This window comes from Argopecten irradians, chromosome 2 (assembly GCF_041381155.1).
Source record: "Argopecten irradians isolate NY chromosome 2, Ai_NY, whole genome shotgun sequence".
In the NCBI taxonomy this organism is placed as follows: Eukaryota; Metazoa; Mollusca; class Bivalvia; order Pectinida; family Pectinidae; genus Argopecten; species Argopecten irradians.
The window spans coordinates 12,763,923-12,788,313 of record NC_091135.1 but is presented as its reverse complement, the minus strand read 5'-3'; the positions used below and the strand labels follow the sequence as shown (position 1 = coordinate 12,788,313).

At 36.8% G+C, this 24,391-nt stretch overlaps 2 protein-coding genes across 2 annotated transcripts; one reads left to right on the top strand and one right to left on the bottom strand.

Moving 5' to 3' along the window:
* LOC138314501 (F-box/LRR-repeat protein 4-like) lies at window positions 1-21,451 on the top strand. The gene is made up of 16 exons (XM_069254862.1): window positions 1-505; window positions 1,791-1,881; window positions 2,039-2,168; window positions 3,160-3,252; window positions 4,509-4,641; window positions 5,736-6,008; window positions 6,630-6,700; window positions 7,162-7,231; window positions 7,632-7,744; window positions 9,912-10,021; window positions 10,431-10,560; window positions 10,695-10,787; window positions 11,035-11,142; window positions 11,549-11,635; window positions 12,600-12,704; window positions 13,642-21,451. The coding sequence occupies exons 1-16, from the start codon at window positions 230-232 to the stop codon at window positions 13,769-13,771; spliced, it is 2,013 nt and encodes a 670-aa protein (XP_069110963.1). The 5' UTR covers window positions 1-229; the 3' UTR covers window positions 13,772-21,451.
* Window positions 21,452-21,607: 156 nt separating this feature from the next.
* On the bottom strand, window positions 21,608-24,382 carry LOC138314502 (complement C1q tumor necrosis factor-related protein 5-like). Its single transcript, XM_069254863.1, has 2 exons — window positions 24,077-24,382; window positions 21,608-23,154 (listed from the first exon to the last, which is right to left on the bottom strand). Exons 1-2 carry the CDS (start codon window positions 24,168-24,170, stop codon window positions 22,760-22,762), a joined length of 489 nt encoding a protein of 162 aa, XP_069110964.1. The 5' UTR covers window positions 24,171-24,382; the 3' UTR covers window positions 21,608-22,759.
* Between the last annotated feature and the right edge of the window lie 9 nt (window positions 24,383-24,391).

The following is a 24,391-nucleotide window of genomic DNA, read 5'->3' as shown; positions in this document are numbered from 1 at the left end:
CATACAGTAACCTTAATAATATACGGTGATCATATTCAGCTTCAGCGCTATGATGATATGAGCTGCGTGTATTGATCGTGTAATATTTTCGAGGTTCTCCAACTTTACCAACAGAAGAGTTGTATCATTCTGAAAAGTTCCGAATGAACTGTCGGGATTTCTCGGTTTTCCTGTCAAAACTGGCTGGGCCTGTAAACAACCCTAATACATACAGTTTACGAACTTATTGATGTCGAACAAACTGCTGTCATGTTTTGGAAGGCGTAAAGACAGGACCAGCAGGGTGATGGCGTCACAACCAATCGCACCTAACAGTGCTTTGCCTAACAGCGGAAACAGAGAATGTCAACAAAAACCTTCACTCGTATCGCAATTTTCCAAGGATGTCACAGATTTCAGTTCTCAGTATGGCAGCGAGACAAGCATATCGTATACCGCGTGTAATCTGGCGGGGAGGAGCAACATTTACCCAACGTATGGGGATTTTACACAAGCATGTGTATTTGTAAGTGTGCACAAAGCACAAGAGGTTTACAGAGAAGGGGGGGGGGGGGGCTTCCATGTAATAAAATAATTTAAAATGTATAGGCCTACATGATACAGTATTGCCAACTTCTGATGAGGTCATATCGGGTGATCACCCTTGATACAATTTATATATTTACATTATTTGCACATGAAATGGGATTGACTCCTTTAGGCTTTAACACATGATGTTCTGATTGTAAATAATTTTATGGTATATTTGTACATACCAAGGATGTATATGAGAAGGATAAGTCACACTGGGTTTGGGGAAAGTCCAAGGCAGGCGCTTTTGTGTTTGTGGCGACTGATTTTCCTTTGATATCCGCTGGCTGGTGGTTTTTCTCCGGGTACTCCGGCTTTCCTCCGGCTTTCCTCCACCAACAAACCTGGCACGTCCTTACATGACCCTGGCTGTTAATAGGACGTAAAACTAAACAAACCAAATCCACCGCTGACAAATGGTATTTTTTCACTATAAAAAACAGGAGCAGACGATTTCGTATTTTTCTTCAGTTACAAAAGTTACTTACTTTACACCATTACCACCATTGAAAAGTTTGAGCTTCTAATTTTACTTCAAGTTAAAAATATGAAAAATAATTAATTGCATCCCGAAAAAAATCCATGTCACTATATCCTACATGTATATGAAAGGAAGTACTGATTGTGCATGCACCAAAGGCGAAGGGAATTGTTTTATATTATTTTTGTGTTAATTAGACATATATACATATGTATACACGATCAAACACCAATTATATTGTTCAACTGAGGAATATCATTTATGCTTTGTCGGCGGTGGAGCATCTTTAACATATGATGTTCTGATTGTAAATAATTTTATGGTACATACACGTACTGTATACTGCACTGTAAACATGTAGCTACTGTTAGTGTAAAAGATATATCACCTACGGACTGACTTACATGTAATTGCAGTCAGAAGGTGATATCTTTTCCGCTACAACAGTATAGCTATGTACTAGCTGTGTTGTGCTGTAATAATAAGTCTACATTGATATAAAACCATCCTAGTTCACATTCTTTAAAGCTAAAATGTTTTACAAAAATTAATTACCTTAACAATGCTTATCAGATCGTAGAATTTTCCAAAATATGCATGTCGATCTTTACATTAAATTGATGAAATTATAATGCTACATATATATATGTAAATATGTAATTCAATGAAAACTAGAATGTATATAAACAAGCAATTTCATATTAATTTAAACATGTGTTATGCATGTACTTTGCTTTAGAGAACATATGGACCCTGGTGGAGTGATGTGCCCTCATCAAGAAAGAAATTTAACAAAAGACCAGTAGATTTCTGTAGTGAAGATTTCATTGGTAAGTTTGTTATCAGCACTAAAGGGAGACAACTGTTAGGAGTTCTGAGGTCAATTTTATTGCTTTGTATTTTCCTCTCCAGTTTTATGTGTGTTGTCTTTAAAAGAAACTGATCTGCTTTGCTTTACTTTCAATCTTCTTTTTTATCTATTTCCAGAGATTTCATTTGATATTGAAGTCTACCCATGTAAGATAGAGATTTGGGAGACATACAATCCTGGAGCTGTGGTTAAGATTTTGGCCTGTGATAGTTCTAGTGGATCAGATGTGGACTCTGGTAAAGCAAGGTAATACACAATACACAGGTAGACTCTGGTAAAGCAAGATAGTACACAGGTAGTTACACTAGGTAATCTAGCTGGTAAAGTAAGGTAAAACACAATAGACAGGTAGTTACACTGGGTAATCTGGTAAAGTTAGGTAATACACAATAGACAGGTAGTTACACTAGGTAATCTGGTAAAGTAAGGTTATACAAAATAGACAGGTAGTTACACTAGGTAATCTGGTGAAGTAAGGTAATACACAATAGACAGGTAGTTACAATAGGTAATATGGTAAAGCAAGGTAATACACAATAGACAGGTAGTTACACTGGGTAATCTGGTAAAGTAAGGTAATACACAATAGACAGGTAGTTACACTAGGTAATCTGGTAAAGTAAGGTAATACACAAGAGACAGGTAAGTACACTAGGTAATCTGGTAAAGCAAGGTAATACACAATAGACAGGTAGTTACACTAGGTAAACTGGTAAAGCAAGGTAATACACAATAGACAGGTAGTTACATTGGGTAATCTGGTAAAGCAAGGTCATACACAATAGACAGGTAGTTACACCAGGTAAACTGGTTAAGTTAGGTAATACACAATAGACACAGGTAATTGCACTGGGTAATCTGATAAAGTAAGGTTATACACAATAGACAGGTAAGTACACTAGGTAATCTGGTAAAGTAAGGTAATACACAATAGACAGGTAAGTACACTAGGTAATCTGGTGAAGTAAGGTAATACACAATAGACAGGTAGTTTCACTAGGTAATCTGGTAAAGCAAGGTAATACACAATAGACAGGTAATTACACTAGGTAATCTGGTAAAGCAAGGTAGATATTTGTTTTAAGTTTGGAGGCAAAGGTAACATGCTTCACAGCATTTGCCTATATAATAACAGATCATTTACATATATCTATACTTATATTACTAGTGCCCATGTAGCAATCTTAGTGTATTGATTGGGTCTATGTTAATACTATGTGGGTAAATCTTTTCACAGATGGCAGACATTATGGACAGGAGATCCAGAAGAATGCCCGGCTAAATCCAGGATATTCTCTCCTCCACTTACAAACCCATCTTTCAAAACTAAGTAAGTTTGTCGTAGACATTGAGGTATACAGAAAAACTGCTTTGCTCTTGATTATTAAGATCACTTAAGATGATCACAATTATTGCTTTTATGCTCTACATTGTATACAGTCATATTGTGCAATGTATATTGGTAAAATATGATTTTATAATTTCAATATAACCATGAATATAGACTTTTAGTTTTTTTGCAGAATATTCCTACTAATATACTATAGAACTAAATGATCTCCCATAGTTCCAAACATATGAATTAGATTATCTTTCCTAGTTCTAAACATGTAAGCTAGATTTTCTCCTATAGTTCCAAACTACAGTATCAATTGTATGATATATAGATTATCTCCCCTAGTTCCAAACTATAGTATCAATTGTATAATATAAAGATTATCTCCCTTAGTTCCAAACTGCAGTATCAATTGTATAATATAGATTATCTTCCCTAGTTCCAAACTACAGTATCAACTGTATGATATTGATTATCTCCCTTAGTTCCAAATTACAGTATCAATTGTACATGTATGATATATATAGATCATCTTTCCTAGTTCCAAACTACATAATCAATTGAATGATAAAGATTATCTCCCCTAGTTCCAAATTACTGTGTCAATTGTATGATGTAGATTGTCTCCCTTAGTTCCAAACTACAGTATCAGTTATATCATATATAATATGAATCTGTTGTCTGTTTAGATTGATTCGAATGGAGTTGTGCTCGGTGAAGTGTCAATACTACGCTGGTATCAGTTAACGTTATACGATGTGTTACTTAAAGATGCTCCATCACTGACAAATGATAATTTTCCACTATCAAAAACATGAGTAGACGATTATGTATTTTTCTTCGGTTACAAAAGTTACTTACTTTTCACCATTGTCACCATTGAAGAATTTGAGCTTCTAATTTTACTTCAAGTTAAAAATATGAAAAATAATTAATTGCATCCCGAAAAAATTCCGTGGCACTATATCCTATATGGAATGAAGTAATGATTGCGCATGCACCAAAGGCAAACTCAATTCTTTAATATATATTTTTTGTGTTAATTAGACATTTATATACACGATTAAACTCCAATTATTGTTCAAGTGATGAATATCTTTTATGCTCTGTCGACGGTGGAGCATCTTTAATGAATCTGTTGCCTGTTTAGGTTGATTTGACTGGAGTTGTGCTCGGTGAAGTGTAACTACTACACTGGTATCAATAAACGTTATACGATGTGTTACTTATTGAATCTGTTGTCTGTTTAGGTTGATTCGACTGGAGTTGTGCTCGGTGAAGTGTAACTACTATACTGAGCTAGACTGTGTGGTAATGTACGGATCCTTACAACCCTTCCCAGATTTTGAACACCTGTACCTACAGCAGATGGACGAATACAAAGTAAGTGTAAATATTGTGTTTTAATTTGACAAGCTCCACAATAATCGGAAAAGCAAACTTGGTAGTGAAGTGTCCGTCATTTTTGTTTACCTTTTCTTGAAAGATCTTCTCTCTATCCAAAGGAGGGGTATCACTTTGGGCCGTTTTACGGCCACTCAGTGGTAAGCAAAATATTTTGCATGAAAATACATTAGGGTCAGCTGCATATTGCATGCTCTTTAGAATATTCAATTTTTTCTGCTCTCATGGTAATTTCAGAGGTCAAAGGTCAAAGGGTGAAAATTCAAATTTTCATTGTTTAAGTCCTAATTAACTAAATATTAGAACAGAGATAACATTTTTTGCAGATTTTGCCTGTTAATATTGGGTTTGTGAAGTTCAGTTGAGAAAACTGATGAAAAGTTCAAAAAGTAGGTCACAGTGACCTAGTTAATCATTTATTTTATTTTAGCATTAAAAACTTTAATATTTTTGCCGAAAACTAGGATTTTTCAAAAATTTGTGGCCGTAAAATAGCCCAAAGTGATGTTACGTACTGCATAAGGATCTTGACATGACCTTCTGAAGATGATTACATCCTAGGGTCAAATTGGCTAGGTCACGTGCATTCTGAATAGAATACAATATGCATCTGACCCTAACATAATGTATCTTCATGCAAAATATTTTGCTTATCACTGAGTGGCCGTAAAATAGCCCAAAGTGATACCCCTCCTTTCTATAATAATCTTACACTTTCAAATTTTTGTTTCCAGAGGGGAGATTACACAGAACTGGGAAAAAAGAAATTGGACCTATGATAGGTCAACATTAATATTCAGCCAATGTATTATGAACTCTAGATCTATGAGTGGTACCCGAAAAGAGTCCTTGTATGTGGAGTAGATGTTTTACTGGAAAATACTATATTTACCTAAAACCGTTGTATTTTTATGATTATTCAATTTCTAATATACTTTACTTAGCAGGACTATAATACATAGATTCCTCTTGTAATACTCACAAATGAAGTTGTTCTTAACTTCTATGATATTTCTGTGGTTTAATTATAGCAAACATTAAGTAATGGTAAAGATTTTATTTCTTTAAAACAGGACTACTCAGAGCCTGACAACTATGTTTACATGATTACCTCCCTTATGAACCAATTAAGCGTGGAGGCAGGTTCACAGGGGGAGCTAATGGACGGAATTCCTCAAGCATGGGAGAACAAAGAAGGTACTGTCCCCGTCATACAGCCCCGAGTGGAGGAAGAGGAGGAGGGAGGGGAGGAGGAGGCACAGGAGGAGTTATCTCCCATTGATACAGAGGTGACATCACAAAAGGACGTCATTATAGAGGATAATGGTTTCTTTGATTTGTTACCGGTGAGTAATTGGTGGCATAGATCAATCAGAATGTTTGTTAAAGATGAGGTGAGTTTTATTGAGTAAGAGACAAAAGGTAATAATTTTGAGATCCCAAGATGATGTCGGTAAAGCATGATTATTTGTCGATTATTCCCAACTTCCAGTGATTATGACGTCATATTTTGTCATGATTTTGGTGACGCCATAATCACCGTACTTAACCCACGTTAACCACCAGAATGTGGGAATATATGATGATAAATCATAGTTTTCCCACATTATTTTGGGATCTCAAAACCCTATATTGAAAATTTAAAAGCTGGATTATAAAGGAAATAACTTCTACAGAGAAGAAGACAAATCCTAAAAGAGTAGTGATGTTTTAATGAGCAAAAATAATATGGAATAAATGAAATGTTGTTCCTACATGCACAATGATGGATTTTACTGAGTATGTACATATACAAATGTAGTTTAAAGTATAATGGTGCTGCTACAGGAATGAATATCTGAATATCAACCATACACCGAAAATTAAAATTATTAGAAATAATATTTTACTACAGAGGTAAATTGTATGGAGCAGGTATTTCAAAGATTAATGATAATACTACAAACTGTAAAATGATTGTTTTCTAGGAGGAAGTGATACGCCTGATCCTTAGTTACCTGGATTTAACTTCGTTAATCAATACCTGCTGTACATGCAAGTAAGTAAAAATTTGATTGCAAAATTTGGTTAAAAGTTGCACGATTGTTAAAATGAAATATTTCCCATATGCTCTATGATATACAAATATTTACCTGACTCTTGAACTCTTCGATAAATGAGAAATGTTGACTGACTGCTGAATAAATCTTTTCCTCCATTGGATTTCCTTTCCATTGCTCATAAACCATCAAGTAAATTGATGTTACATAAAACTTATCTGTGTTAGGGTTTATGTATTACTATAATACAACTTTTTATCATAGAGTCTTAAGGAGGGCAGGGCTACAGTTCTGTAACTCCCCCTTAAGTTACTTTAACGGCTAAAAATGTCATATTCATCTGATTTCCCAAGGTCTATTTTACTCTAAATGTAAAAACAATAATTACCTGCATTGATCATGCTAGATCCCCATTACTCGCCATTTCTGCACTAATTCCTGTTTACATATATCTTTACAGGTATCTTCAGAGACAGTGTTCAGATTCCCTACAGTACACTGAACTTAATCTACAGCCTTACTGGTATAAGGTAAAATGCTATTTATAGACTTTAAAATCAATCAGATTTTACTTTTTGACAAGTTGTTCATTAGCTATACATATTGCATGTATGTAATAGACAGTGTTTTACACATATTTTTTACTATTATTTTGGTTATTCAAACATATGCAAGGTTTCGTAGACCCCGCTTAATTACAGTGGACAGAAAGTTTCCCAAGTAGGACAGTTGCCAGGTACTGACAGCTGGTCGGTGGTTTTTCTCCGGGAACTCTGGATTTCCTCATCTACCAAGCCTGGCAAGTCCTTACATGACCCTTGACATAGGACATTAAACTAACTAAACCCTCGACTGCAAGGGAGATAAATGTACTTTAATGTATTGTATTTAATACATAGATATATTTGCTACCTTCTATATGTTATATAGGTGGACAGCAATTTGTTGGAAAGTTTCCAGTCAAGGTGTTCACATTTGTATCACCTTAACCTGTCCTGGTGTGGAGGTCGTAACAGTACTGTGTCTACCACGGCCTTCGACACGTAAGTTCTCGGACGTATATATCTACTGTAAACCTGTCCTGGTGTGGAGATCGTAACAGTACTGTGTCTACCACGGCCTTCGACACGTAAGTTCTCAGACGTATATATCTACTGTAAACCTGTCCTGGTGTGGAGATCGTAACAGTACTGTGTCTACCACGGCCTTCGACACGTAAGTTCTCAGACGTATATATCTACTGTAAACCTGTCCTGGTGTGGAGGTCGTAACAGTACTGTGTCTACCACGGCCTTCGACATGTAAGTTCTCACACGTACATATCTACTGTAAACCTGTCTTGGTGTGGAGGTTGTAACAGTACTGTGTCTACCACGGCCTTCGACATGTAAGTTCTCACACATACATATCTACTGTAAACCTGTCCTGGTGTGGAGATCGTAACAGTACTGTGTCTACCACGGCCTTCGACAAGTAAGTTCTCACATGTACATATCTACTGTAAACCTGTCCTGGTGTGGAGGTCGTAACAGTACTGTGTCTACCACGGCCTTCGACATGTAAGTTCTCACACGTACATATCTACTGTAAACCTGTCCTGGTGTGGAGATCGTAACAGTACTGTGTCTACCACGGCCTTCGACACGTAAGTTCTCACACGTACATATCTACTGTAAACCTGTCCTGGTGTGGAGGTCGTAACAGTACTGTGTCTACCACGGCCTTCGACACGTAAGTTCACACATGTACATATCTACTGTAAACCTGTCCTGGTGTGGAGATCGTAACAGTACTGTGTCTACCACGGCCTTCGACACGTAAGTTCTCACACTTACATATCTACTGTAAACCTGTCCTGGTGTGGAGGTCGTAACAGTACTGTGTCTACCACGGCCTTCGACACGTAAGTTCTCACACGTACATATCTACTGTAAACCTGTCCTGGTGTGGAGGTCGTAACAGTAATGTGTCTACCACGGCCTTCGACACGTAAGTTCTCACACGTACATATCTACTGTCAACCTGTCCTGGTGTGGAGGTCGTAACAGTACTGTGTCTACCACGGCCTTCGTCACGTAAGTTCTCACACGTACATATCTACTGTAAACCTTTTCCTGGTGTGGAGGTCGTAACAGTACTGTGTCTACCACGGCCTTCGACACGTAAGTTCTCACACGTACATATCTACTGTCAACCTGTCCTGGTGTGGAGGTCGTAACAGTACTGTGTCTACCACGGCCTTCGTCACGTAAGTTCTCACACGTACATATCTACTGTAAACCTGTCCTGATGTGGAGGTCATAACAGAACTGTGTCTACCACGGCCTTCGACACGTAAGTTCTCACACGTACATATCTACTGTAAACCTGTCCTGGTGTGGAGATCGTAACAGTACTGTGTCTACCACGGCCTTCGACACGTAAGTTCTCACATGTTTATATCTACTGTAAACCTGTCCTGGTGTGGAGATCGTAACAGTACTGTGTCTACCACGGCCTTCGACACGTAAGTTCTCACATGTATATATCTACTGTAAACCTGTCCTGGTGTGGAGGTTGTAACAGAACTGTGTCTACCACGGCCTTCGACATGTAAGTTCTCACACGTAAATATCTACTGTAAACCTGTCCTGGTGTGGAGGTCGTAACAGTATCTTGTTCATCATCGTCTTCGACACGTAAGTTCTCACACGTACATATCTACTGTCAACCTCACCTGGTGTGGAGGTCGTAACAGTACCGTGCCCATCAAGGCCTTCGACACATAAGTTCTCATATCTACATATCTACTGTAAACCAACTCTCTTTTGCCTGCAATTTATTTTCACGATTAAGGTAAATTTGAAAAAGTTTATCTCCACTAAATCAATATCTTTCTTTATTATTGCAGAAATAGATTAAAAGGTAATCTACAAAATTGAATCTTTGCAAAAATGCTTTGAAATGGAAGTAACAAAATTTAGTAGCCGCAAAGGAAAGTTAGTTTACAGTATACAGTTACAAAATAATGTATATATTCCTTCAAAGGCAGCATTCGGCATGTAAACTATAGTTGTACTTAACTTACAAAATTGACCTAGATGCTTCTTGTCCATATCAGATGATATTGCTATTGTCAGATATGTATGTTTGTGCAAATGAAATAGATAAAAAATAAGGAGGGATCAAAGTGATATTTTGAAATGTAATCATGTGCGATTTTGTACACAGGTTTCTACGAAAATGTGGAGGAGAGTTGTCTACCCTTTACCTCGCTAACTGTAGTTTTGTCAATGCCGACGTGATGAAGAGTATAGCCAACTTCTGCCCCAAACTTAAGGGTAAGTATAAGTAATATGAGTGGTGCAGACGATTCAGGGTTGTCTCCCATCTCTGTACTAGAGCCCTACCTGACAGCCCCCTGATCCAAAGTGGCAATGTGGCTAAGATAGCTCACATTCTACTGTGCTAATTAACCAAGTGGTTATCGTGTGTCTGACATTAGTCCATCATCTCTTGGTGGCAGAGTTGTGCAGTTGCCATGTACCATGTACTAGTTGTATAGGTCAGTGCATTCTCCTTCACCCCACACACTGGCACATCCTGAAAAGTTCATCCAGGTCATAGAATATTACTTTAATAAATAAGATGTAAATACAGTGACTTTTGTTTTAACTTTTCAGTCATCAATCATAATGTCAAAACAACTGCAGTATGTTGAATTTGAGTTGTTAGTTTTAATTCTTGTAGATCTGGACATACAAAGTTGCTCCAAGATAGATGGTTCAGGTTTACTACATCTACGAAAACTGCCCAGCATCACTCGCCTCAATTTATACCGTACTCTGGTGGACCTTCACAGTATCACTGCCCTCATAAGGTAAGTTATTATGTTACTTGAATAATAAGCACCCCCCCATCCACTCTTGTTAATTGTTACTTCTGTTTGTTTCTTCTAAATTTCTTTATTGAGTTTCTTTATAAATGTTGATTTTTTTCTAATTTATTTAACAGAGTTTTTAAAGATCTGGAGGTTCTAAATCTGGGATCTTGTACAAGAATAATCAACTTTGATGATGTGTGTTCAGCTCTTGGTGAAAATTGCAAGTAAGTAAAGTGTATTTGGACACTTACTCAGCATTAGTCCTGCAGTATTATAATTGATTTAAGAGGGATATGACAATTGCTTCACACATAGCAATTACATGTCGGATTCTGATGGTATCTGGAATCGAGTAACTTGAGATGTCCAGGTGTCATTCAAATCCATCAACTGATAATATAATTTTATATTCTATTACCTCAAAGCTGGTTTGGCTTGGGTTATTTTTTTCGTCCATGGCTTTTGTTGTAGGAAGCTGATCGCTCTCGACCTCTGGAGGTCAAGGTCAGTCACTGGAGATGGACTTCTGGCTCTGGCCAATGGTTGTCCTGAGCTGCAGGAACTGGACATAGGATGGTGGTCAGTAAAAAGAAACCAAACCAAAATTTGGTTCTTACATAAAAAAATAAATTTGAAGTTTTCCATTCATTGTTTAATATTGTTTGATTACTAATTAATTATAATAGCACTTATCATTCAGGGATCATTGTTTTTAACTTAATTAAATAGGTCTTAAAACCACTATGTTACAGACCATTGTTAGGAATTAAAACAATTGATGTTGCCTCATTTTTGTGTTACAAGCATACTTTTGATTTAAGAAAAAAATAAAAATCTCTCTGACCATTTTGTTAATGTCCCACCCAGTGTACTCAGAGAGAGAAAATTAATAGTATTTTTTTTTAAGTTATTGAACAAGATCCTATATATCTATTGATTATTAATGTATCTTATTTATACTGATCCTGACGTGTTTCTGTTACAGTCCTGAACTACGGTTATGTTCTACAAGTCTTGTCCAACTGGTCCAGAACTGTCCAAGGCTGAAGAAGTTGTTCTTAACAGCAAACAGGTATTTAAATAATTACATATATGATGTTACACAGTAAGATATCATTATAAAGTGTGATGTTCTACATAAACACCTGGTCACAGACATAAATGGCCTGAAACACATAACCACTGACATACTGGGCAAGAACAACACAAACATGCCGTACATACTATACTGTGAAATCATTAATTTTCGTGGGGATTTAATTTTCGTGGATTTCGTTTTTTGACCAAAATCAACGTATTTACATCCCCACGAAAATATATATATCTATACCAATGTCATGTAAGTTTATGCGTTCATACATTGTAGGATGATTATTTCCTCACTAAATAAGGTCTATTTCGGGGACAAACACGACAAGTTAAAAGTTGGAAAATATTGTTCAAACAAAGATAGTGTTCAGAATTTCATAGACTTCATCAACATGTACCAACAAATAATTTATTGAGTATATCATGACTGTATCAATGTGACACGACAATTGTTTGTTGAACAAATCTGTAAAAACACTGGCTGATTACCGACTCTAGATTTTGATTATAACTGTGTTGTGTGGTAGAGCTTAGTTCCGCTTGAGAGATCAAACAATACAGGTGACAGTGTCGACTATGTATTTTAACGGTAATATGTAAGGTCTTCTCCACGAATTTAAGTGCCAACGAAATTGTAAAATTTTAGAATCCACGAAAATTGAGCCCAACGAAAATAAATGATTTCACAGTAGTATTTCTCCTAAAGCACACATCACACATTCATGCAATTTTTTACTGGCGTTTATTGCTTGCTTGTAAATGTTCAATTTAATACAACATTTAAACTTGCTTATGCGATCAGATATCCATATAAGGAAATCCTGTCAAATTTAAAAAGTTCAAATTTTTCATTAGATTACTTGTCACCTGTTTGAGTGATTTGTCCTACAATTAGTTGCTGATTAATTACATTTTGAAGTTATTATGACCATGTCTGCTTCTTCTAGAAATGTATGTGATGTAGACCTACAGGCTATCTCAACATACTGCCGAGAGCTCCAACAGCTCGATATCCTCGGCACACGGGAAGTTTCTAAAAAGGCTGTGTACGAGTAAGTATGTCAGTCCTCTGGCAAATCTTATGCTGACTGTTATATATAGTACATCTGAAAACCAGGAGGTCTGGGCTTAGTTCAGGTTTCACTTGCTAGTTATTCGCAATCTAATTAAAATTAGACTTGTAATTCCACACCACTACGATGCTCTACATTACAAGCCAATACAAGATCTAACAATTCTATGTTCAGGGTCCCCTCAGCATGACCCCAATGGCCAACCCGCATGTCAGCTATAAAATCTTCGGTGTGGTTGATTCATTTGGAAATATAAACGGTTAAGAGTACGTCCCAAGATGTTCCAAAAAAAGGCCAGGGGTCATGCTGAGATATGACCCAGAACGAGCCATTGTTAGATCTTGTATTGAAGCGTATTACATTAAGCATTATAGTGGAGCGGAATTACAAGTCTAATTTTAATCAGATTTTTATTTTTCGTACAAATATTTCTGCATAGAACTTATATCTATTGTGAACTATTTGTTGCATTGTCAATAATGTGTCTTAAACAATTTATTTTATGGATGATTCTTAGAAAATTCTCCCTGTTTTCACTAAGTATTCATGTCATATATTCAACTCCATTTTTCCAATGTTCCACCTCCTGTGCATTTTAGAAATGTCGAGCATATTGAATTGTGACTTTGATTAGAAAACCAATTTGGTATTTAAAGTTTGAAATCTATATTGGCCAGTCACCATACACTGACTACATGTAGGTCCAATTTTTGCCTCAGTGTACTCTGGCTTTCATTCTCCTCCTTATCCTGATGTGTCATGAAACTAAATGAAAATCAAATGATGAAAATAAAGAGAAAAGAAAAAGAAGAGAAATAAACGTCATTATCTAATTAAATCTTCCTGTTTCGTTTGTGATATGTGAAGAAAAAAGAGAAAGTGAAAGATAGATGAAAGTGTTTGTTGTTTGTTTCAGTGTTTTACAGAATTGTACGAAACTGACCATGTTTGATGTGTCATTCTGTATGTCTATAGACTTTGCCTGTGTAGAGGCATGGAAGAAGGAATTTCCTCACGTAAACATCAAGAAGAGCAGCCAACAATAACTTTCTATCTCTGATATGTATTTATTTGTATCTGTAGTTTTGTTAAGGATCCGAGGTGTTCAAACTCTAAGGATAAGAGGTGTTTAAACACTAAGGATCTGAGGTGTTTAAACCCTAAGGATCCGAGGTGTTTAAACCTTAAGGATCCGAGGTGTTTAAACCCTAAGGATCTGAGGTGGTTAAACACTAAGGATCTGAGGTATTCATACCCTAAGGATCTGAGCTGTTTAAACTCTAAGGATCCGAGGTGTTTAAACCCTAAGGATCTGAGGTGGTTAAACACTAAGGATCTGAGGTATTCATACCCTAAGGATCTGAGCTGTTTAAACTCTAAGGATCCGAGGTGTTGAAACCCTATGGATACCAGGTGTTTAAACCCTAAGGATCTGAAGTGTTTAAACCCTAAGGATCTGAGGTATTTAAACATTAACAATTCGAGGGGTTTACTATAAAGTTCTTTGTGTTGCAGTTCTCTGCAGGTATTGGTTGTTAGTCCTCTATGTTGTGTGAGAGTTGATGTTGTTATTAGTACTTACTGGAACAGATAATGCTGTATAGTAAAATAATATCTCTCTAGGGGAGGTAACTCTGTATAGTAAGATAATATCTCCCTAGGGGAGTAACTCTGTATAGTAAAAAAATGTTTCTCGAGGGGAGGTAACTCTGTATAGAAAATAATATCTCTATAGGGGAGGTAACTCTGTATAGTGAAATAATGTTTCTGTAGGGGAGGTAAATCTGTATAGAAAATAATATCTATTTAGGGGAGGTAGCTCTATACAGTAAAATAATATCTCTATAGGGGAGATAACTCTGAATAGTAAAATAATGTTTCTCTTGGAGAGGTAACTCTGTATAGAAAATAATATCTCTTTTAAGGGGAGGTAGCTCTATATAGTATAATAATATCTCTCTAGGGGAGGAAACTCTGTATAGTAAAAAAAATGTTTCTCTAGGTAAGGTAACTGTATAATAAAAAAAATGTTTCTCTAGGGGAGGTAACTCTGTACAGTAAAATAATATCTTTCTAGGGGAGGTAACTCTGTATAGTAAAATTTTATAATAGTACTGTTTTAACCTTTTAAGTGCACTTGTCCTTATTAAGGCATTTCTACTATTTTTATGAAATAATTTTTTATAGAATTCTTTTATACATCCTCTATCTGTCATATCATCTTCTTTTATATTACAAAAAAATCCCTTCATTGCACAAAAGTTGATCCCTAATATTAATATACAATGTAAAAGGCTTTGTTCACATATAAGAGTTACTTCCCTGCATTTCACCCTGTATCTCTAGCTTTCCTGGCTACGACTGTTGATGCTGTACATTTGTATATGTATATGTTGTGTCTAATTACAGTACCAGTTTAAAGTACTGATATATCATGTGTTATAGCAATTAATGACATTTTGCAACTTACACATTCTTTTGTCAAACGTTCTATAATCCTTACACATGACAATTAATTAATGTTATTCATATTGACAAGGGATTTGGTATAGACATTTGACATTGTTATATCGTTATATCCCTATAAAATAGTTTTTATATAAACTTTATTGACAAAAATGCCAATAAATGAATTGTTCTGTCGAGCGGTCCAAAGAACTGTTAAAATAGACTGTTAAAATGTGTTGGACCAGTGTGACGTCACAATGGGTTTTAACAAAACAGTTGTCGACTGGGTTTTCAGGCAACAGATGATTTGTTGGACCCTCACACAAACTGTTGCCCTCGGCCTTCGCCCTTGGGCAACAGTTTGTCTTGGGGTCCAACAAATCATCTGTTGCCCTCAACCCTAGTCAACAACTGTATACTATTGTTTAGATAGAACATGTATATGTATAGTATTTTGTTGTTTTCTTTTCTGTTATTTTTTGTTTGTTTGTTTAAGATTCCTTCAATTCTCCACAATACTTCAATAGGAATTATCAGTGGAATTTGTAGAATGTTCAATTTGTGATAGTTTACCTACATGTATGGTTTTGTTTTATGTTTTGAGATTCATTTTTGTTGAGTAAAAATAGATTTGAACAAGCTTCTAGTCAGTAAGATTGATTATTTGTTTGGGGAATCATTTAAAACTCTTTTAAATAAGTTAATTTGTTTGAGAAATTATTTAAAACTCTTATGAAGTAAATAAAATCTTTATTGCTTTGCCAAAGAGTTTTATGCTATGGTTACATCCATTATTTACAATTTCCTACTGTATGCTATAACCTGTTTAATTCATAGCCTTTTAAATTCTAATATGTAATGTGAAGATGCATTTTATTTTCATTTGTACATAGAACCATTCTATGCTTTTTTTATCTGTCACATACAACATTACAAGATATAATAGAAAGTTTTGCTTTTAGTTATTACAACTGTATTTTCCTTTAGTCTTCACATATGTACATTTGTGAAAAAGTGACTTATCTTATGCAAATTGTTTTGTCATTTTACCATATATTCATCCAATCTTTTTAGATATTTTTTGCAAAGCTTTGATATATTTTGTGCCATTCCTAAAAAGCCTGTGTTCATCCTCTAGGTTGTATGGTTACAAAATACATGGGACAGTCACCAGTTGCTGTCCATATTCGGTTACCCCTTTCCCCTGTAAAACTAAAATAAACTGAAAAATAAATCACACTGATACAGACCCAATGGGCCTGTTATATTTACAGCTCTAGCTTTTGCCATGGTTGTTGAGAACATTTATTGGGTAATATCTCTCTAGTCTACTGTAATTCTTGTTTTATACTTTCATGACGCTCATCAAGTCACATACAATATACATATTAAGTATACACTATTATTTATGCAATGCAAAATATATATATATGTTTACATGTTGGGTAAATATCTTGGACAAAGCAGGTTCATTTGGAATTTGTCTGTTTCACCTTACATGTTTTTAAGTTGTTTTTATTATTGAGAATGATTGTTAATGTCAACTTCTAGCATTTATTTTTAACTTTTTAGGTCATCTGACCCGAAGGGTCAGGATGACCTATAGTCATCATGTTTCGTCTGTCGTCGTCCGCCGTGCGCCATGCGTTAATTTTTCACATTTTGAACTTTTTCTCAAGTTCTACTGGTGCAATTTGGCTGAAACTTGCATGAAATGATCCTGACATGGTCCCGACAAAGTGTTGTTATTTTTCGGGTCAATCCGAAATCCAAGATGGCCGCCACAGCCGCCATCTTGAAAACACATTTTGAACTTTTTCTCAAGTTCTACTGGTGCGATTTGACTGAAACTTGCATGAAATGATCCTGACATGGTCCCGACAAAGTGTTGTTATTTTTCGGGTCGATCCGAAATCCAAGATGGCCGCCACAGCCGCCATCTTGAAAACACATTTTGAACTTCTTCTCAAGTTCTACCGGTGCGATTTGACTGAAACTTGCATGAAATGATCCTGACATGGTCCTGACAAAGTGTTGTTATTTTTCGGGTCGATCCGAAATCCAAGATGGCCGCCACAGCCGCCATCTTGAAAACACATTTTGAACTTCTTCTCAAGTTCTACCGGTGCGATTTGACTGAAACTTGCATGAAATGATCCTGACATGGTCCCGACAAAGTGTTGTTATTTTTCGGGTTGATCCAAAATCCAAGATGGCCGCCACAGCCGCCATCTTAAAAACACATTTTGAACTTCTTCTCAAGTTCTACCGGTGCGATTTGACTGAAACTTGCATGAAATGATCCTGACATGGTCCCGACAAAGTGTTGTTATTTTTCGGGTCGATCCGAAATCCAAGATGGCCGCCACAGCCGCCATCTTGAAAACACATTTTGAACTTCTTCTCAAGTTCTACCGGTGCAATTTGGCTGAAACTTGCATGAAATGATCCTGACATGGTCCCGACAAAGTGTTGTTATTTTTCGGGTCGATCCGAAATCCAAGATGGCCGCCACAGCCACCATCTTGAAAACACATTTTGAACTTCTTCTCAAGTTTACCGGTGCGATTTGACTGAAACTTGCATGAAATGATCCTGACATGGTCCCGACAAAGTGTTGTTATTTTCGGGTCAATCCGAAATCCAAGATGGCCGCCACAGCCCCATCTTGAAAACACATTTTGAACTTCTTCTCAAGTTCTACCGGTGCGATTTGGCTGAAACTTGCATGAAATGATCCTGACATGGTCCCGACAAAGTGTTGTTATTTTTCGGGTCGATCCGAAATCCAAGATGGCCGCCACAGCCGCCATCTTGAAAACACATTTTGAACTTCTTCTCAAGTTTTACCTGTGTGATTTGGCTGAAACTTGCATGAAATGATCCTGACATGGTCCTGACAAAGTGTTATTATTTTTCGGGTCGATCCGAAATCCAAGATGGCCGCCACAGCCACCATCTTGAAAACACATTTTGAACTTATTCTCAAGTTCTACTGGTGCGATTTGACTGAAACTTGCATGAAATGATCCTGACATGGTCCAGACAAAGTGTTGTCATTTTTCGGGTCGATCCGAAATCCAAGATGGCCGCCACAGCCGCCATCTTGAAAACACATTTTGAACTTCTTCTCAAGTTTTACCTGTGTGATTTGGCTGAAACTTGCATGAAATGATCCTGACATGGTCCTGACAAAGTGTTATTATTTTTCGGGTCGATCCGAAATCCAAGATGGCCGCCACAGCCACCATCTTGAAAACACATTTTGAACTTATTCTCAAGTTCTACTGGTGCGATTTGACTGAAACTTGCATGAAATGATCCTGACATGGTCCAGACAAAGTGTTGTCATTTTTCGGGTCGATCCGAAATCCAAGATGGCCGCCACAGCCGCCATCTTGAAAACACATTTTGAACTTCTTCTCAAGTTCAATGGTGGGATTTGACTGAAACTTGCATGAAATGATCCTGACATGGTCCCGACAAAGTGTTGTTATTTTTCGGGTCGATCTGAAATCCAAGATGGCCGACACAGCCGCCATCTTGAAAACACATTTTGAACTTCTTGTCAAGTTCTACCGGTGCGATTTGGCTGAAACTTGCATGAAATGATCCTGACATGGTCCCGACAAAGTGTTGTTACTTTTCGGGTTGATCCGAAATCCAAGATGGCCGCCACAGCCGCCATCTTGAAAACACATTTTGAACTTCTTCTCAAGTTCTACCGGTGCGATTTGACTGAAACTTGCATGAAATGATCCTGACATGGTCCCGACAAAGTGTTGTTATTTTTCGGGTTGATCCGCAATCCAAGATGGCTGCCACAGCCACCATCTTGAAAACATATTTCGAACATCTTATCAAGTTTTACCGGTGCGATTTGGTTGAAACTTGCATGAAATGATCCTCACTTGGTCCTGATAAAGTGTTGTTACTTTTCGGGTCGATCTGAAATCCAAGATGGCTGCCACAGCCGCCATCTTGAAAACACATTTTGAACTTCTTGTCAAGTTCTACCGGTGCAATTTGGCTGAAACTTGCATGAAATGATCCTGACATGGTCCCGACAAAGTGTTGTTATTTTTCGGGTCAATCCGAAATCCAAGATGGCCGCCACAGCCACCATCTTGAAAACACATTTTGAACTTCTTCTCAAGTTCTACCGGTGCGATTTGGCTGAAACTTGCATGAAATGATCCTGACATGGTCCCGACAAAGTGTTGTTATTTTTCGGGTCGATCCGAAATCCAAGATGGCCGCCACAGCCGCCATCTTGAAAACACATTTTGAACTTCTTCTCAAGTTTTACCTGTGCGATTTGGCTGAAACTTGCATGAAATGATCCTGACATGGTCCTGACAAAGTGTTATTATTTTTCGGGTCGATCCGAAATCCAAGATGGCCGCCACAGCCACCATCTTGAAAACACATTTTGAACTTATTCTCAAGTTCTACTGGTGCGATTTGACTGAAACTTGCATGAAATGATCCTGACATGGTCCAGACAAAGTGTTGTCATTTTTCGGGTCGATCCGAAATCCAAGATGGCCGCCACAGCCGCCATCTTGAAAACACATTTTGAACTTCTTCTCAAGTTCTACCGGTGGGATTTGGCTGAAACTTGCATGAAATGATCCTGACATGGTCCTGACAAAGTGTTATTATTTTTCGGGTCGATCCGAAATCCAAGATGGCCGCCACAGCCACCATCTTGAAAACACATTTTGAACTTATTCTCAAGTTCTACTGGTGCGATTTGACTGAAACTTGCATGAAATGATCCTGACATGGTCCAGACAAAGTGTTGTCATTTTTCGGGTCGATCCGAAATCCAAGATGGCCGCCACAGCCGCCATCTTGAAAACACATTTTGAACTTCTTCTCAAGTTCTACTGGTGGGATTTGACTGAAACTTGCATGAAATGATCCTGACATGGTCCCGACAAAGTGTTGTTATTTTTCGGGTCGATCCGAAATCCAAGATGGCCGCCACAGCCGCCATCTTGAAAACACATTTTGAACTTCTTGTCAAGTTCTACCGGTGCGATTTGACTGAAACATGCATGAAATGATCCTGACATGGTCCTGACAAAGTGTTGTTACTTTTTAGGTTGATCCGAAACCCAAGATGGCAGCCACAGCCGCCATCTTGAAAACACATTTTGAACTTCTTCTCAAGTTCTACCGGTGCGATTTGACTGAAACTTGCATGAAATGATCCTGACATGGTCCCGACAAAGTGTTGTTATTTTTCGGGTTGATCCGCAATCCAAGATGGCTGCCACAGCCACCATCTTGAAAACATATTTCGAACATCTTATCAAGTTTTACCGGTGCGATTTGGTTGAAACTTGCATGAAATGATCCTCACTTGGTCCTGATAAAGTGTTGTTACTTTTCGGGTCGATCTGAAATCCAAGATGGCTGCCACAGCCGCCATCTTGAAAACACATTTTGAACTTCTTATCAAGTTCTACCGGTGCGATTTGGCTGAAACTTGCATGAAATGATCCTGACATGGTCCCGACAAAGTATTGTTACATCTCTGGTTGATCACAAATCGAAGATGGCTACCATGACACTATATCTAATTAATTTCCTATATGTTAAGGCCCTTGGGCCTCTTGTTTGAAATAAAATTTGTTGAAAGAAATTGAAAATGATCCTGACATGGTCCTGACAAAGTGACACCATATATAATTGATTTTACTATTGCCAAGGTAGTCAGATGACCGTTAAGGCCCTTTAGGCCTCTTGTTATTATGTAGGATCAAAATGAGACATGTCTTGATAGTTATGCAGATACTACAATGCAATTTATTATCGACATGGATTACAAATAGGCATTTGTATATAATTACTCTCACAGATGTGTCCTAAGGTGTATTTCTCTGTATCTAAGTCATAATCTTACAAGTACTTACAGAATGTATATTTTAATCATTTATTGCCTATTCACAAATGTAGAGATCTGGGCCCAGTTATTCAAAGCATGATTAGCTTAATCACATGATAAGTGAAATTTTCATTTTTCATTTGCTGCAAAACTTGCGAATAAATCTTCACTGATATCAGCAGGTAGGTAAAGATTGGAGTTCTTTGGAACCTTGTAAAATTTTGTAAAATTTGTATTACCAGATTTTTTTTTATATCTTGAATTGAAAATTGTTGTTAAACTGTGATAAGCCTTATCATCTTTGAACAACTGGGTCCAGATTTTGTAATGTTTGGATATAGTAAATTCTTGTATATAAGCAAACTTTGTGATAAAAAGTAAATATATTGATTATTGAAAGTGATGATTGAGAGAGTTTTGATGGTTATCAATGAAAGAATAAATGGTTACTGCTTTGAGGTATATTATGTCTGTTGGATACATTATCATGTGATGTATATTTCTTGTAATACAAATCTGTTTTCCAATACCATGTGTTAATTCTACTATGAGGTGTATTTATCCTGCTGTACCATTGGGTCAGATAGGAATCCTTATGGGGCAGCAATGGGCTGACCACCTACCATTTAGATATTTTTTGCAACGACTTCTTCTCTGAAACTAATAATTTGATATGACCCATACTGCAATGGAAGCATTCTTATGGGATTGGGATTCTAAAGTGTACAAATGGTTGGGTCAAAACGGTCAATTTTGCTATTTCAAATTGTAAAAAATATTATGATAATTACTAAGGAAATCAAGTGAACGATACAGTCCCTCTGAGCTGCTTGTTTGTAATATGCCATTGAACATAGCATCAAATTGACAATGACCAAAGTACACTATTTTGCCCAAACAATATTTAAAATAGATCTTCTAAATGCACAAACCACCATAGGCAATGATGAAGTCGAACAATGCAAGTTGCAGAGAAAATAAACAACGTTGAATAATTCTCCGATACACATATTGTATTTGACCTGAAGAGAGACAATTGGGAAGAGTGGTATTCTGTCTGCTTCACTGAAGAAAACAAACAACAAAACATTACCTCTATTTTTGCATGCCTATGAAGTTCATGTCATGAAACTCTTAAATTTCCTATTGTGTTTGAAAGGCCATTTTTCCGATCAGGATAATCCCGGATGAGAGATGCTTCTTTAGCGTTCAAAAAATCTTAATGTAGAATAAAACTTACACATAAGTTAATTATACGAACCAATAATTTAGACAGAAAAAAGAAAACATATCCAATGTCACGAACAAATAAATTTATGGATTATTGACTTGAGTCAAAAATAACTTATTTTGTATCAAAAAATAAAAATTTCTGAAAATTACCTAATATTTGTATGAAATTTTATTTTCTGCAAAATCAACTTAATTGGGTAATTGTCATTTATTTTGTTCAGTGGAAGGTACATATTTTGTGAATGTTAACCGCTGCCAATAATCTATAAGTCTCACTTACAAATCCTTGACCACTACGAATAATTTCTGTCCGACTATGTATGCAATATACTTACATATCGTGATTAATGACAGTAAAGTATAAAATGAAATTACCACCAAAGTTATGCATGAAAACAGTAAAGTATAAGTTGCCGCGAAGCTTATGTACAGTATCTATGTGATAGGCATCGTCCACCTAATAGTAATGTTTGAGAAGTATCCCGGTAAATGTGGAATCCTTGTGTACCATCTGTCCACTAACGTCCTCCAGCCACACGTGGTCCCCCTCCTCCAGCCGAATCACCAAGGAGGCGGAACAAGCCGAGTCTCCAAGCCACGCACTGCAGTAAACGTTTACCGTGTGTACTCCGTTCTTCACAATGTCCGTATCCAACTTTTTACCGGCGTAAACGTTGAAGAGACTTGCCGAGAACATGTATAGACCACTGAAGGGTGCAAGGAATTTACCGGTGGAGTTGTCATAGTAACCTCCTTGGTTAGTGATGGGGTTCTGGAACTGGACCGGACGGGCTGCTCCTGGGTTGAGGTGGGAATCCCCGGCCTTGATGGTAAAAGCTATCCCATCGGATACTGGAATGGATATGTAATGATTACATCTGATATCATTCTGGTTAATCATATGTTAATTACTTAAATTTTTTAATAAAGAATTATGAACCTCCTAAAGGAATGATGTTTATGCCTTTGCTCTTCGATATTAAGATGTACAACAAAATATTCGCTTTCAACAACGAAGCAAACGTGTGGTGGTGCCCCGTATAAGATGCATGCTCAGCAAGGTTGAACTTGTTGACATAAAATACATTTTTATAACGTCAATGAAAGTTGTGATTTATTGCATTGTTTATAGTTATCTAATTACTGATGTACTTTATATGTAAAATACCGAAACAGCTAGACGAACAATTGCAATAATTGCAATTGCACGAGAGATAATTAAAATATAATATTGTTTTGTTTGATGAATTTCAAACATTAAATATACTAATCAGGTGCTAAAAATTAATAATGAAGTCAATTTAAAATTAAACAAAAATGTTTGTTTTATATGCACAAGAACAAGTACATATAATGTAGTCCATAGAAACATGAAGAATAAAAAACAAATTATGAATATAGTACTGTAAAATTTTTCTAAAGAAGATGCATTAATAATGCTCGCATTTGAAAATTTACCGTGATGGAACCATTCTGATGATATGGTAGAAGACATTCACCGTTAGAACCATACTTTTCATGTCCGATAACTATATACGTTTACTTGTGGCCTTTCATAGACAATTAAAAGAGTTATAGTTTCAGAAGAAGACCCGACCATAATTTAACTTCGAACGTTATGCCAACGTGTTTATGCCATTTCTGCCCATTGACGCAATACAGATTACTTAAGTCTTAATAGGTTGCAATGGTATTTGTGTTTGTTGCAAAACCTGAAATACAAAACATTTGTTAATACAAATTATACCGAACATGAATTTTATTTGAGACTTACCTGATCTAACTAGAGGAAGGGCCGAAGCGTTGATGTACACAAGGGAAACCAACAGCAGGATGCTGACGGATAGGAACACATGCGGAACATGCATGGCTTGAAGGTGATGGGCCACTTCTGTACTCTGGAAAACTTTTTCTCTGATATCTCCGATTCAGGATTTGGTATGGGTCTGATATACCGGGTACGTATATCGGTCAAACAGACCTACAGCTAGACAGTGTGTTATGAGATTTCGATAACACCGAGGAACTGGTCTCTTCTATAGCCTTACCAAATGAGATTTCGTGCGACAGTCCCAAAGCTCAGTAATCC

What these genes read in the sequence shown, in the direction of transcription:
- LOC138314501 (XM_069254862.1), top strand. Translation starts at nt 230, where the DNA reads ATGTCGAACAAACTGCTGTCATGTTTTGGAAGGCGTAAAGACAGGACC. An exon ending in GTTTCTTTGATTTGTTACCG is followed by an intron (nt 6,009 to 6,629) that starts GTGAGTAATTGG and finishes ATTGTTTTCTAG; the next exon opens with GAGGAAGTGATACGCCTGAT. An exon ending in TTGTTCTTAACAGCAAACAG is followed by an intron (nt 11,636 to 12,599) that starts GTATTTAAATAA and finishes TGCTTCTTCTAG; the next exon opens with AAATGTATGTGATGTAGACC.
- LOC138314502 (XM_069254863.1), bottom strand. Translation starts at nt 24,170, where the DNA reads ATGCATGTTCCGCATGTGTTCCTATCCGTCAGCATCCTGCTGTTGGTT. An exon ending in CCTTCCTCTAGTTAGATCAG is followed by an intron (nt 23,155 to 24,076) that starts GTAAGTCTCAAA and finishes TATCCATTCCAG; the next exon opens with TATCCGATGGGATAGCTTTT.